A 14,562-nucleotide genomic window follows, 5' to 3' on the forward strand; every position below is an offset into this window, starting at 1 on the left:
TACATTTGGCATCCAAAAAATAAATAAATAAATAAAAGGTATGGGAAGATGATGGTTGAAGCCCATTGTTCTTACCATTTAAAATCTGAAATAGAAAGAAGAAAATGAGTGTGGGCAGATCTTGTAACGAACATTCACAAAATATGGTTCAGCTTCAACAAGCTGGCTCGACTTTTCTCTCCCTTCATTTAGATCTCCCCTCTCTCGTTTGATTCATATAAGATCTCAATCAAACCGTGAACCGCACCCATCCGATCTGCAAAATTACTAGGGATTTCGCAGGGATTAAATATATAAAACCAAAGAAGAAATGGCGGGGGCCGCATCTGCACTGTTTCTTCTTGATATTAAGGGCCGCGTTCTGGTGTGGCGTGACTACCGTGGCGACGTCTCCGCCGCTCAAGCTGAACGGTTCTTCACCAAACTCATCGAGAAAGAGGTTTCTTTCTTTTTGTAATTTCAGGATTTCGAAACATTTAATTTCCGATTAGAATAAATATGTTTCTTCTGTTTATTGCTGTATTTTCTTTTTAAGTTTGAATTTAGCTTATTTATACTTCGAATCAGTTTTCAGATTGGTGGTGCTCTAATTGGTTAACGTGTTATTGAATTCGGTCCTTTGGATTTGGTTCACAGGGAGATCCGCAGTCGCAAGATCCAGTGGTGTATGATAATGGAGTAACGTACATGTTTATACAGCACAGTAATGTGTACTTGATGATCGCAACAAGGCAGAATTGCAATGCCGCCAGTCTTCTTTTTTTCCTGCACCGTGTAGTCGATGTAAGCCAATTTTGTAATTGTAGTTTTATGCCTTTTATGTTTTTCAAATTTTCGATTGAGTTGCGTGCATGTATGTTTCCTAATAAAGCATTTGGTATCCATTCTCTGTATTGGTATTAACGTTTCAGGTTTTCAAGCATTATTTCGAGGAGTTAGAAGAGGAATCTCTTAGGGATAACTTTGTTGTAGTGGTATGTGAAGATCAAACACATTTTTCTTGCTTTTGTTAGACAGTTTTGGTTTATAATTTTAGTTGAAGAGTTTATAATTGGCTCTTTTTCATGCCTCTGCCAGTATGAGTTACTTGACGAGATTATGGATTTTGGCTACCCTCAATACACTGAAGCGAAAATACTTAGTGAGTTTATCAAGACCGATGCTTATAGGATGGAAGTTACCCAGAGACCCCCAATGGCTGTTACCAATGCAGTCTCTTGGCGTAGTGAAGGAATAAACTACAAGAAGAATGAAGTCGGTGGCTTTTTTATAGTTATTCTTTTGATTTATTTATTAATGTATTAAGACACTGGCTTATGAAGATTTTTTTTTCTTTCATTTCAGGTGTTTTTGGATGTGGTAGAAAGTGTGAATATACTTGTCAACAGCAATGGACAAATAATTAGGTCAGATGTTGTTGGGGCATTAAAGATGAGAACTTATTTGAGGTGTGTTTTCTGTTTGTTTCAAGATAAATGGCCCGTTATGCTTTAGTTCTATACAGAACTCTATCTTTACTCATAGTGTGTAATTGATTTTTTTTGTTGATTATATTTAAAGTGGAATTATAAAACAGTGTCTGTGTTGCAAAATATATATTTAAAAAAATATAGCATTCTAGAGAGAATCCGTACTTATACTGTCTGGTCTGCAAGTTACAAATAAAAGTTTAGCATTTTGAATTTCTTGGGGGGAAAGGTGATTCTGATTGAAGTGGTAGATACCTGATATGATGAGACCTCAATTTCAGTGCACTTCATGCAATCTGATAAAGCATTATCAATTTAGAATTGGGAATTGGTGTCTCTTCATCTCTATTTTGCACCCTTGTTGATAACCCATTCATTTGAAACTTCTGGTTGCCATGCCATTCATGCTAGTTATGCTGGAAGCTATGAAAATTTGGCTTGTTCATGCATGCATGTTCTATCTATGCTATGAGATAGTAGGCAACTCAAACCTTCATGCACACATTGTCTAAACAAATATTTTTTTTCATGATATTATGACATAGCAATGTATCCTTTCATTTTGGAAGTTTTGTTCTAGGCTGCCCATGTATTGATTTGGGTTCAATTATCTTTTCAGTGGTATGCCCGAGTGTAAGCTTGGCCTAAATGATAGAGTATTGCTTGAGGCACAAGGACGAGCAACAAAGGGAAAGGCGATTGATTTGGAGGACATAAAGTTTCATCAGTATATACCCTGACTCTCTTTTCTAGTTGTACTTCAGTTTTTATAATATGCTTTCTTGAGCGTTGGGTGTAACTGATACTGAAGTCTGATGTTGCAAATTTCCCTATGCTTAATGCTTTGATCAAGGTGTGTACGTCTGGCCCGTTTTGAGAATGACCGGACTATATCCTTCATACCTCCTGATGGTTCCTTTGATCTTATGACATACAGACTTAGCACTCAGGTGAACCGTTTTTCTTTTGAATTTTCACTCCCCATTCTTTCTTTCTTCCATTTCCTTCTTCCTCTCATCTTTTTTCTGTTTTTCTTATCTTTCTATCAGAGTACTGATTATGACTATTGTTGCTGCTTTTAGGTAAAACCACTCATCTGGGTGGAAGCTCAAGCTGAAAAACATTCAAGAAGCCGTGTTGAGATTATGGTAAAGGCCAGGTCTCAGTTCAAGGAGCGTAGGTATTGGGTTTTTTATCCTTATGCCAGAATATTTCACTGATTTCCAGGTGGCTTGCTTATTGTTAGATTACTAAGATCTCATGAAGATAATTATTCTTTACAGTACTGCTACAAATGTTGAGATTATGGTGCCTGTGCCTGCTGATGCTTCCAGTCCAAATGTCCGGACATCAATGGGATCTGCTGCATATGCACCCGAAAATGATGCTTTAATGTGGAAAATAAGATCTTTTCCTGGTGGGAAGGTATCATCTGCCAACTCCGAACTTTTTTAAAAAAAGAAAGAAAAACTCTGCTGCCATGATACTAATTATTTTGAAATTCTTAACATTAGGAGTATATGTTGAGGGCCGAGTTTACTCTTCCTAGCATAACAGATGAAGAGGCAACTCAAGAGAGAAAAACTCCTATTCGTGTGAAGTTTGAGATTCCATATTTTACTGTTTCCGGGATACAGGTATGCCTTCATATCCTTTACTTTTATTTGGTTACACCAAATGCAACTGTTTTTTTGTTCTTTTTGTCAATTTGTTCTTCCTCATGCTCAAAGGGTTACAAAAATATATATATTTTTCCATTGCCCCCCCCCTTTTCTCTTCCTTTCACATTCATCAGTAAATAACTAGAGTTTCTATCTGAATTGGGGTGAAGATAACTTGTGTTCACTTTCATTATTAATATTTATTTTTAAAACACATGCACTAATTTGCTTGATCTTAAATTAACATCATGATATTATTAAAAGAAATTGAATACATCACAAATGAAAAACAACAATTTTTGAATTTTGATTTGGGTTTTTAGTTGACTGAGAGATAACATGAAAGATAGCCCAACAATTGGCCTAAAAATTCATAAATTCCAACCCAATCCCTGCAGGCAGTTATCACCTGAAGCAGCCGTAGGTAACTTTTCTTTATAGGATAGATACAGCTTATTTTGCAACGAGTTAAAATTAAAGCTTAGGCTTTAGAATGTTTCCCGTTTAGAACAATTATGTTATGGCTAAGCGATGCTGTTTGTTTTTGCAAGTAACATGTAAGATACTTCTAATAACATATAACAGGCTGTTCGGTCAAATTATCCTGCCTCGAACTTTGATTGAAGCATCAAATTGGTTGATCTATCATGCACCGACTAGGTTGTGGGCTATGTTGCTTGGAGTCTTCATTGTTCACGAAGTACTCGTGTCCGACAGTTGGATATGGGGATGACCTTCAAATATATAGAAAAACTTTGAAAAATCTAACTATACCCGTGTTGGATTCATACCCATGTTCAAGTAACATAGATTGCTGGGTGTCTAGGGTGGTGGGCGGAATGGATTGAAGATAGCAATGCCATTTAATATGATGCCGACATATCAAACATAAACATGCTAATGGTATAATTTTATGAATACGGGTCCATCTCATTCACTTGGCAGCACAATGTAGATAACTCTTGGATCTAGGAATTGCCCGAGTAATACCAACTAATGCTTGTGTTGCTTTTGATAATTTTCCTAATCCAGCTGTTGGGGTTTCTCAGGTTCGATATCTGAAGATCATTGAGAAAAGTGGTTACCAAGCTCTTCCATGGGTACGATACATTACAATGGCTGGCGAGTACGAACTAAGACTTATTTGATAGCCATTGTTTTTAAGTTGTCATCTCCTATGAGCTTTTAAATGAGTTTGAATCACTGGGGGCACAAGAATACAAAAAACCAGTTAATAACAAAGGCCCTATGAAAGAGCATGCAAGAGTGTTCCGTTGTGAAAAATCCTTTCTGCTTCATATTATACTTCTGTGCATTATAATTTTTTTCTTACCTAATAGGTGTGAGAATTTTCAACTTTTTCCCTTCCCTTAGCGAACTGCAAATTCAATACTGTGAATTATTTTCCCCCCTTTTGTTAATGATTAATTGTTTGAATGGGTCACCTCAGTGCACTGGGAAACCATATGATGCTTGAGGCTCCTTTACGGGAAATGAATTTTACTCGTTACAATGCACCCCTCATCAAGCTCGAGTAATTAAACCAGTTGTTTTAGACAAAATCCACAATTCATTTAAACACTTGAATACATTACTAGAGATTTGGCGAGCCACATTGCAATTTGAATCTACCAACTCAAAAAACAAGTTAAAATATGGTTGTAGAACCTAAAATCCATATAAACCACAATCGCTACTACAATTTCTAGATCAACACATGTACCATGCAAATTCATCAAAGGGTTCCTTCCAATTAATTAAAATATTTGAATATAATAAAATTATTCACATCCTCAACTTATTCTCAAGATCACTATTGCAAGTCCGATGAGTGTTGGTAAAAGTAGTTGAGATTTAGAAATTTGAGCTTGTAAAGTTAAGTTTGAATCCTACCATCGTCACTTTTGGTGGGCAACCTGTAAAATTTTATGTAAATCTCAATTGAGTCTTAAGTATGTCCAGACTCATGACTAGGAGAGTCAACCCTGACCTAAACTTTTATTGTACCAAAAAAAAGATCACTATTGCAAGAGATAACTTGGAAAATATTTTTAATCTATATTTAAATTTTAATAAAATTCAAAGGATTAAAATTTATACATTTCATAGAAAATTATATTTAAAATTATTAGAAAATTTAAAATTTTGAGTACTCTAAGGTGATTCTTTTAACCATCGAGATAAGTTGATTCGTACTAAAATCATAAAATTTTAACCATTTGAAACCTTTTAATTTTGTGATAAATTAACTTATTTTGAACACTTATACCTCGTAATATACAAAGACTCTGATTATTTATATTATTAAACTAATCACATGCTACATTCGACACAGTTTTATATAACATGCATATTTATTGAAAAAATTATAGTTGTTAACCTCAAATAGTGGCCTTTTATAATGCTTTGTAAATTGAGTCGATTTTGATGGATTAAAGTGAACTCAAACTATCTATATAAATAATTTATACTAAAAAATAATTTTTGAAATGTGGCAATATATTTTTCTTTTAGCTTTTTGAATAATTGGTAATCAATTAAAATTGTTGGTTTTTACTAATTTTAGGAGATTAAATAGTTTAATTTGTGGTTTGAATGTATTTATCTTTAGATATTTTATAATGACTCTTAGTGCATGTGTCAATCGTGAAGTCGGCATGATTATGTATAAGTTAACTGATAAGGTGAGTATAGTCGGACAATGATGAATTTAGTTCTAGTAGGTTGGTTACATGAGCCGTTAGAGATCATATCAATAGAAGGTAATTTTTTGAAGAATGTTAGATATTCGAGGTCTGCTATTCTCATAATATTTCTCTCTGTATTTTGGAATCTTTTGGTGTCGTGAATTCAAATATATTTTAAAGTTCTCCAATATAAAGATGTTGTGTGCGGAAGACCTTCTAACAATTATGTATCACACTCATGCCATAAAAGTTGCTTAACAGAAATATTTTGCAATATTAAGCAAGGAACATACAAGCTAAACCATCTTGGCGATAGAGCCAGCTGCTTAAACCAGTCTAAAAACTTGGAATGTACAGTTATACACCTAAAGATTAGCAAAGGCTTTCGCTCTCCCATCACAACTAATAATTGCCATTGATGCTCCCTTTGATTGCTGCGAGCCTCTCCAGGAAAAGGTTAAACTCGTCGTCCTGACTCAGCATGCTAATCCGAGTATAATCTGAGTCAACCCCGAAATTCGTTCCGCCCCTAGTGACTATCTTGAACTCCCTTAAGAGATTGTCACAGTCCAAGCCATCCTTGGACTTCAACCAGGCAAAGGCTGTACAATGAGAAAAACAATCAAATGGGTGTTTTTATTATAAGCCAAAAATGATGAATTTTATGATCATTCATTTACCAGGGCTTGAATCAGTGTCTTTGCCCTTGAAGGTGCAGAAATCTCTAGTATACTTGGGCAGACTGAAAACACCATTGCGTTTGACAACCTCCCGCACCTTTTCCCATCGGTCCGACATGAGACGGTGGCCGTATTCGAAGAAGTTATCCTCTTTGTCAGGTCCGGAATCTGCGCAATCCTCGGTGATCACATCAAGAATCTTGGCGGCTCGAAGCTGAGCTTCCTTCGATACCCCGATGCTACTCAGCTCTATGTACTTAATCATCTTGTCAGCCACTTCTTTATCCTTACAGATAGCCCAGCTGCAGAACGAAAAGGCTATAAATTAAATGATCAAAACATTTTTCTCGATCAATATTTCAATGAAGGAGGTTCTTAAATCTTACCCAATGCGAGAACCAGCATGTCCAGTGGCTTTGGAGAAGGTGAAAAGCATAATATCATTATCAGCCTTACCAGTAATGGGGGTGTATTGGGGCCAATAGTAGGCTAATTCATGAATCAGTTTACCACCTTCACGATTCACCACTGCTTCTCGAATCATTCCATCGGGGTTGTTCGGAGAAGTCACCAACTCAACGTAAGCTCCATCTTTATCGAACGAGTACGCATCTCCTGCCCAATTGTACAACCCCGAATGAAGAAACTCCGTCTCCTCCGGATACGACTGCGAATTCAATAACATAAATGATCAAAATACAGGTGCAAATGAGCAAAAACTGCTAAAAATATTGTTAAGAATGGTTTTTTTTTACATCAAATTTGGAACCAGACAGTGGAGAATCAGGGGGTTGACTCATCACGTGGTTTAAGAAACTAGACATGCCCATGTTACCATGTTTTTTCTCTAAGATCCAAAAGCAATGGCTGCATGCATATGTTTGGAAAAACGAGATATTACGTTTTTAAGAAAACATGTTTGTTTCTCTGTCCCATTTCCTCCCACAGTAAACATTCGAGACAACCCCATAGTATAATCGTTTCCCGATGTGGTTTCTGAACCATCCTCGATGAAAACGATAAATGAATCCAGCACGATGTGGGATACATTGATTTGACTCAAGCGAGTTATAAAAATGAAAAGAAAGAAAGAAAGAAAAAATAAGTCAAAAGTCGATGTAATGTTGTATCAAGAGGATTACAGAGTAGAAAGGGGCAGCGGCGACGACACTGAGGGGCTCAGCGTCAGGATTGTGGGGGAAGAGAGGGCGAAAAGCACCGCCTGGAAGAGCTGAGTCGAGCCAGTGCCGCCGCCGACGTAACGGTCATCGTCAACCACCGCATTCCCGACGACACGGTGGAGTCTCCTGATTGCATCATCGAGCTCCAGCTGCAAAAACAAGCACAAGTTTCCAGGGTCGCTGAAGTAGCTCATCAAATCATGACCAGGGATCACGACCAGTTGGTCAAAGAAAGCTAGCAGCCGGTGGCTGCTTGAATTAAAAACATGGGATGCTAATTTTTTTTAATTATTTTGTAATAGGAATAATTATAAAATTGAGTCATTGAACTTTAGGGTATTTATAAGATTGGTCCCTAAGTTTCAACTATAAATATCCTAGCTCATTTAGCTTGAAAATCATCCCAAAAATCATTTCTTTCTCCCAATACTAGAGAGCTTTCTTGTGAGTAGTGAGTGTTTTGTAAACACCTGTAAAATTTCTCTCTTAGTAAAAGATCTGCAGCAGTCTGGAGACGTAAGCAAAATTGGCTGAACTCCGTTATCAATTTCGGGTATTATTTTTCCGCTTTTATTTCGCATTCTCACTAATTTGGTTATAGGGAAATTACTTGTACTCGGTTTATTTCCTGACAACTGGTATCATGAGCTTTTGGTTGTGAATTTTGCCAATTTTTTCTGCGAGGTTACTATTCACGTGAATAGTGAATTTTCGTGAATAGTGAAATTTTTTCGGCGATACGAATTTGTCGACGAAGGTGTTCAAATACACGGCGGTTCACAGAAATTGTCAAAAACGATTCAAAGAAGCTAGATTCGAGTGGGAGCGATGGCTGCAGACGAAGGGAAGGTGAAAATTGAAAAGTTCGATGGTGCGGACTTTGGATTTTGGAAGATGCAAATTGAAGATTTTCTATACCAAAAAAATCTATATCAACCCCTCTCAGGAAAACAACCAGAGGGCATGAAGAATGAAGACTGGACTCTTCTCGACAGACAAGCCCTCAGAGTTATCCGACTGACGTTATCCCGCAATGTTGCTTTCAACATAGCAAAGGAAAAGACCACGGCGGGTCTTATGGCGGCTCTCTCCAGTATGTATGAGAAGCCATCGGCCTCAAACAAAGTTCATTTGATGAGGCGATTATTCAATTTGCGGATGACGGAAGGGGCATCGGTGGCACAACACCTAAATGAACTCAACACAATCAAAACCCAGTTGAGTTCAGTGGAAATTGAGTTCAATGATGAAGTTCGAGCTTTAATTCTCTTATCATCTCTACCAGACAGTTGGAATGCTACTGTTACAGTAGTCAGCAGCTCGTCGGGAAACAACAAATTGAAATTCGACGATGTTCGGGATCTGGTATTGAGTGAAGAAATTCGACGGAGAGAATCGGGTGAAGCATCAACCTCCTCAGCCTTGCACACGGAGTCTAGAGGAAGAACTTCAGAAAGATATTCAAATCGTGGCAAGAAAGGTCACTTTAAAAGAGATTGCCGAGCATTGAAGAAAGATACCGGTGCACAGGAATCTACCAACGTGACAGAGGAGACAGGTGATGCCATGATTCTAAGCGTCAACAGTCCGATTGAATCATGGATCTTGGATTCAGGGGCATCTTTCCACTCCACCCCATGCCAAGAAATCATGGAGAACTATGTCAGTGGTGATTTTGGGAAGGTTCATCTTGCTGATGACGAAACCTTGAAGATCGTCGGAAAAGGAGATACCCGACTAAAGCTGCCAAACCAGACCACCTGGAAGCTGACAGGAGTGAGACATATTCCTGGCCTCAAAAGAAATCTGATTTCTGTAGGACAGCTTGATGGAGAAGGATATATCACAACTTTTTCAGGCTGTGAATGGAAGATTACCAAAGGAGCACTCGTCATTGCTCGTGGTAAGAAGACTGATACTTTTTATGTAACCTCAAATTTAGAGAATATCATTGCTGCAGCAGATGCTGATGGAAAATCAAACCTGTGGCACCAAAGGCTTGGTCATATGAGCGAGAAAGGAATGAAGATACTTCTGTCAAAAGGGAAGCTGCCGGATCTAAAGAATGTAGATGTCGGGCTATGCGAGGATTGCATCTTTGGCAAACAAAAGAAAGTCGGCTTTACAAAGATTGACAAGACTCCCAAGGCAGAAAGGTTAGAATTGGTTCATACTGATGTATGGGGACCATCCCCAGTTCCATATCTTGCAGGCTCACTATATTATGTCACCTTCATCGATGATTCAACTAGGAAGGTGTGGGTTTATTTCTGAAGAAGAAATCAGAAGTCTTTGATACCTTCAGAAAATGGAAGGCCATGGTGGAAAATGAAACTGGTTTGAAAGTCAAGCAGTTGAGGTCTGACAATGGAGGAGAGTACAAAGACATTAGATTCAGAGATTTCTGCGCAAACAATGGGATCAAGATGGAGACAACAGTTCCCATAACACCGCAGCAGAATGGCGTAGCAGAGCGCATGAACAGAACTCTGAATAAACGTGCCAGAAGCATGAGGATACATGTCGGATTACCCAAATTTCTATGGGCTGAAGCTATCAACACTGCAGCTTACCTGATCAACCGTGGGCCCTCAGTTCCTTTGGATGGCGGAATACCAGAAGAAGCTTGGAGCAAGAAAGAAATAAACCTTTCACAATTAAGAGTGTTTGGTTGTATTTCTTATGTACACATAAACTCTGCTGAAAGAAGTAAACTTGATGCCAAGTCCAACAAATGCGTCTTTGTTGGTTACGGTGGTGATGAGTTCGGTTACCGGTTTTGGGACTACGAAAATCGAAAGATCATCAGAAGCAGAGACGTCATTTTTAATGAAAAAGTGATGTACAAAGACAGGTCAACTGCAGAATCAAGTAATACCGAAGCTGAAACAAAGGAATTTGTTGAGTTCGAGGAGATTTCTGGAAATGATGTTCAGATCAGTCCTGAAGCAGTTCAAGAGGAAGAACCAGGCACACCAGAACTGAGACGCTCCTCCAAAATTCCTAAACCAACCCAACGGTATTCTCCTTCTTTACACTACTTGTTGCTGACTGACAATGGTGAACCAGAGTGCTATGATGAAGCAATGCAAATGGAGGATTCAGTCAAGTGGGAGTCTTCCATGAAAGATGAGATGGACTCGCTTATGTCAAATCAGACGTGGGAATTAGCTGAATTACCACCAGGCAAGAAAGCGCTCCATAACAAGTGGATCTACAGGATCAAAGAAGAGCACGATGGGAGCAAACGCTACAAAACAAGATTGGTTGTCAAAGGCTTTCAGCAAAAAGAAGGTATTGACTACAATGGAATTTTCTCTCCAGTTGTAAAACTGTCTACAATCAGACTGGTGTTGAAAATTGTAGCTGCAGAGAATTTACATCTTGAGCAGTTAGATGTAAAGACAGCTTTCCTTCATGGTGATTTGGAGGAAGCAATCTATATGAGGCAGCCAGAAGGCTTCATAAAGGCAGACAAGAAAAACCTGGTATGCAGGTTGAAGAAGAGTTTGTATGGTTTAAAACAAGCTCCTAGACAGTGGTACAAGAAGTTTGATAGTTTCATGAGTAGCAGTGGTTTTACCAGATGCCAAGCAGATCATTGTTGCTACATCAAGAGGTTCGACAACAGCTTCATTATTTTATTATTGTACGTTGATGATATGCTCGTTGCAGGCTCAGACATGCAAGAGATTATACGCTTGAAGCAAAAATTGTCAAAGCAGTTTGCTATGAAGGATCTGGGTGCTGCAAAGCAGATTCTTGGGATGAGGATCAAGAGAGACAAAAAGTCAGGGACTTTGATGTTATCACAGGCTGAGTACATCAACAAAGTACTCTCCAGGTTCAACATGCAAGATGCTAAACCAGTAAGTACACCTTTAGGTGTTCATTTTAGACTCTCCAAAGAACAGTTACCAAAGACAGAGGAAGAACGAGCACACATGGTGAAGGTGTCGTATGCCTCAACAATTGGAAGTCTCATGTATGCCATGGTTTGTACTAGACCAGATATTGCTCATGCAGTGGGAGCTGTTAGCAGGTACATGAATAATCCAGGCAAGGTACACTGGGAAGCAGTCAAATGGATCCTCAGATATCTGCGGGGTACCACAAACAAAGCACTTTGTTTCAAAGGTGGAGATACGATACTGACAGGCTATGTAGATGCTGACTTAGCCGGAAATGTCGACATCAGAAGAAGCACTACAGGGTATGTCTATATTCTAGGACGAACCGCGGTGAGTTGGGTTTCTCAACTACAGAAGATAGTTGCTCTCTCCACAACTGAAGCAGAATATGTCGTTGTTACGGAAGCTAGCAAGGAGATGGTTTGGCTCCAAAATTTCTTGGAAGAGTTAGGCAAGAAACAAGAAAACAATATATTGTATTGCGACAATCAAAGTGCTATCCATCTAGCTAAGAATCCGTCTTTTCATTCCAGGACGAAGCACATACAATTGCGATATCATTTTATCCGGTCTCTTCTGGAAGATGGGATTTTGAATCTTGAAAAGATCAGTGGAGCTCAAAATCCGGCAGACATGTTAACAAAGACGGTGACTACGGACAAACTGAAGTTGTGTTCAGCTTCAGTTGGCATGCTAGAATAAAATACCAGAAATGCTGCTGCATTGATCGAGGTGTGAAGACATATTGAAATCAGTCTTCAAGTGGGAGATTGTTGGTCAAAGAAAACTAGCAGCCGGTGGCTGCTTGAATTAAAAACATGGGCTGCTAAATTTTTTTAATTATTTTGTAATAGGAATAATTACAAAATTGAGTCATTGAACTTTAGGGTATTTACAAGATTAGTCCCTAAGTTTCAACTATAAATACCCTAGCTCATTTAGCTTGAAAATCATCCCAAAAATCAATTCTTTCTCCCAATACTAGAGAGCTTTCTTGTGAGTAGTGAGTGTTTTGTAAACACCTGTAAAATTTCTCTCTTAGTAAAAGATCTGCAGCAGTCTGGAGACGTAAGTAAAATTGGCTGAACTCCGTTATCAATTTCGGGTATTATTTTTCCGCTTTTATTTCGCATTCTCACTAATTTAGTTATAGAGAAATTACTTGTACTCGGTTTATTTCCTGACACGACCGTACACTTGTCTCCCATTCTCCTCCTGTATGGCTGGTACATGGTAGGATCACCACTATGAAAGAGAAAAAAAAAACCTCCCATTATCAAACTTCCAAATCAGATCGCAATGCATGCAATGAAGTGTGATTTTAGTAATCAATGTAACAGTCACAAACTCCACTATTGAAAGGGGAAAGAAAAGGAACGGATGAACAAACCGAGCCAAGTTGATAACGGAGTCGGAGGGGCGCGTCTTCTTGGCGGATGAAACGACGGGATTCGCGGCGGAAACTGCCTTCTCAATGCCGACCACCATTTTCGCTTTCCTAAAACGGATTGCGGATTACTCTCTTTGTAGTTTTACTAGTCAAATGCTGTTGTGGATGTGATTTGGAGTGTGGATATTTGGAGTTATATATAGGGAGAAAATGCAAGAGCTTCGGTGATGTGATGCATAAACCCCTTAATTCATTTAATTATTTGGTTTTGGATTCTCATATATTATCGCATCAAACCGAAAAAAAGTGCTTCCAAAGAAAAAATTATGAGATAGACCTGACGACGTAATCTATGATTTCAATCAATATTTTTTTGTCTATTTTATTTTTTAAGGTGATTCTTACCTCTTTCTTGTATGTAAAAAAGAAAATAGATAGTTATTTGAATTTTTTTTTAAAATTTATAGATATCATTCGGTGAAATAATAGATAACATATTAAATCAAATGTGAACCTAAACACGTACTTAACAGTCGGAGGTGTTACATTAGATTCCTCACAAAATTACAATAAATGCAAATAACTAAACAATAATGAACTATATTTTTTTAAAACATATAACAAGAATAATTAAGCTATGGGTAATCGATCCATTTACAGCATTTCAACTATATAAACTCACGGTGTTGAAAATGTCATCTCCTCAATCGGAGTCTCACGATTCAGTCGTGTTAAGCAGTCAACTACTCCATTACTCGATAGTCGTATGTGCTCAACACGTACTTTCCGCTAAAGATACAACAAACTAAATTGCATCCATCATCGTAGTCCTAATTGAAACTCGTGTCCAACCGAAATAATTGAAACACTTTCAAAATGATTCTTATACCCTAGCCGCTTCTCTTTTCTCTTAATCTAATTTTCTTTCAATATTTTCGTGTCTTCTTATTCTTTCTCTTTGATATTTGTTTAATCGATAGCGGCACTAATCTTAATGTTAGTTGCCGACCCTCAAAAATATTAATTCATTTGTTTTTTATTTTATGTTTTTTATGTTTTTTCTTCAGTCTATTTATCTGATCTACGATTTACCAGGAATTAATCAGATTCGGGAGTCGATTACAGTTAAGGAAGGATTATCACCCTTGTACTGCCCTTTCGATACCAATTTGATTTCCCGGTTGTCTTAATTGCAAAAAATTACAATTGAAATTAAAATTTTAAAATTCAATCTAAATTACTTACCTTTGACCAATTTAAAATTGTCTAAAAATAAAACTAGTGTTAACCAAGATAAAATAAAATAAAAATCAATGCATTAAATTAAAAAAAAACAAATATTAAGGAGGATTAACTGAAAAGAATTAAAAATTAAGGGTCAAATTGATGCTAAATGAAATCTGCAAGGAAAAATAAAAAGGTTAGGGGGCCGATTTGTAAAATATAAGAAATATAAATAGGGATTAAATTGAATTAATTAAGAATTCAAGGATAAAATTACAATAGGTGACCAAAATGAATTACACATCAAAATTACAAGGACTGCGGAAATAATTTAACTATTTAGTAATTACACAAAGGCC

At 37.5% G+C, this 14,562-nt stretch overlaps 1 protein-coding gene and 1 pseudogene across 1 annotated transcript; one reads left to right on the forward strand and one right to left on the reverse strand.

Annotated features, from left to right (window-relative positions):
- The first annotated feature begins 72 nt into the window (after positions 1-72).
- Positions 73-4,493, forward strand: LOC120206485 (AP-1 complex subunit mu-2-like). Its single transcript, XM_039206123.1, has 11 exons — positions 73-439; positions 637-783; positions 912-974; positions 1,078-1,254; positions 1,345-1,448; positions 2,089-2,196; positions 2,323-2,419; positions 2,552-2,649; positions 2,753-2,894; positions 2,984-3,106; positions 4,180-4,493. Exons 1-11 carry the CDS (start codon positions 311-313, stop codon positions 4,276-4,278), a joined length of 1,287 nt encoding a protein of 428 aa, XP_039062054.1. The 5' UTR covers positions 73-310; the 3' UTR covers positions 4,279-4,493.
- Positions 4,494-6,219: 1,726 nt separating this feature from the next.
- On the reverse strand, positions 6,220-13,128 carry LOC120206486 (annotated as a pseudogene).
- Between the last annotated feature and the right edge of the window lie 1,434 nt (positions 13,129-14,562).

This window comes from Hibiscus syriacus, unplaced genomic scaffold, assembly GCF_006381635.1.
Source record: "Hibiscus syriacus cultivar Baekdansim isolate YM2019G1 unplaced genomic scaffold, ASM638163v2 tig00013808_pilon, whole genome shotgun sequence".
NCBI classification, from domain to species: Eukaryota; Viridiplantae; Streptophyta; class Magnoliopsida; order Malvales; family Malvaceae; genus Hibiscus; species Hibiscus syriacus.

Excerpts from the sequence above, each read along its gene's own strand:
- LOC120206485 (XM_039206123.1), top strand. The coding sequence starts at position 311 with ATGGCGGGGGCCGCATCTGCACTGTTTCTTCTTGATATTAAGGGCCGC. Across the intron at positions 440-636 it reads CCAAACTCATCGAGAAAGAG|GGAGATCCGCAGTCGCAAGA; the intron begins GTTTCTTTCTTT and ends TTTGGTTCACAG. Across the intron at positions 2,420-2,551 it reads CATACAGACTTAGCACTCAG|GTAAAACCACTCATCTGGGT; the intron begins GTGAACCGTTTT and ends TGCTGCTTTTAG.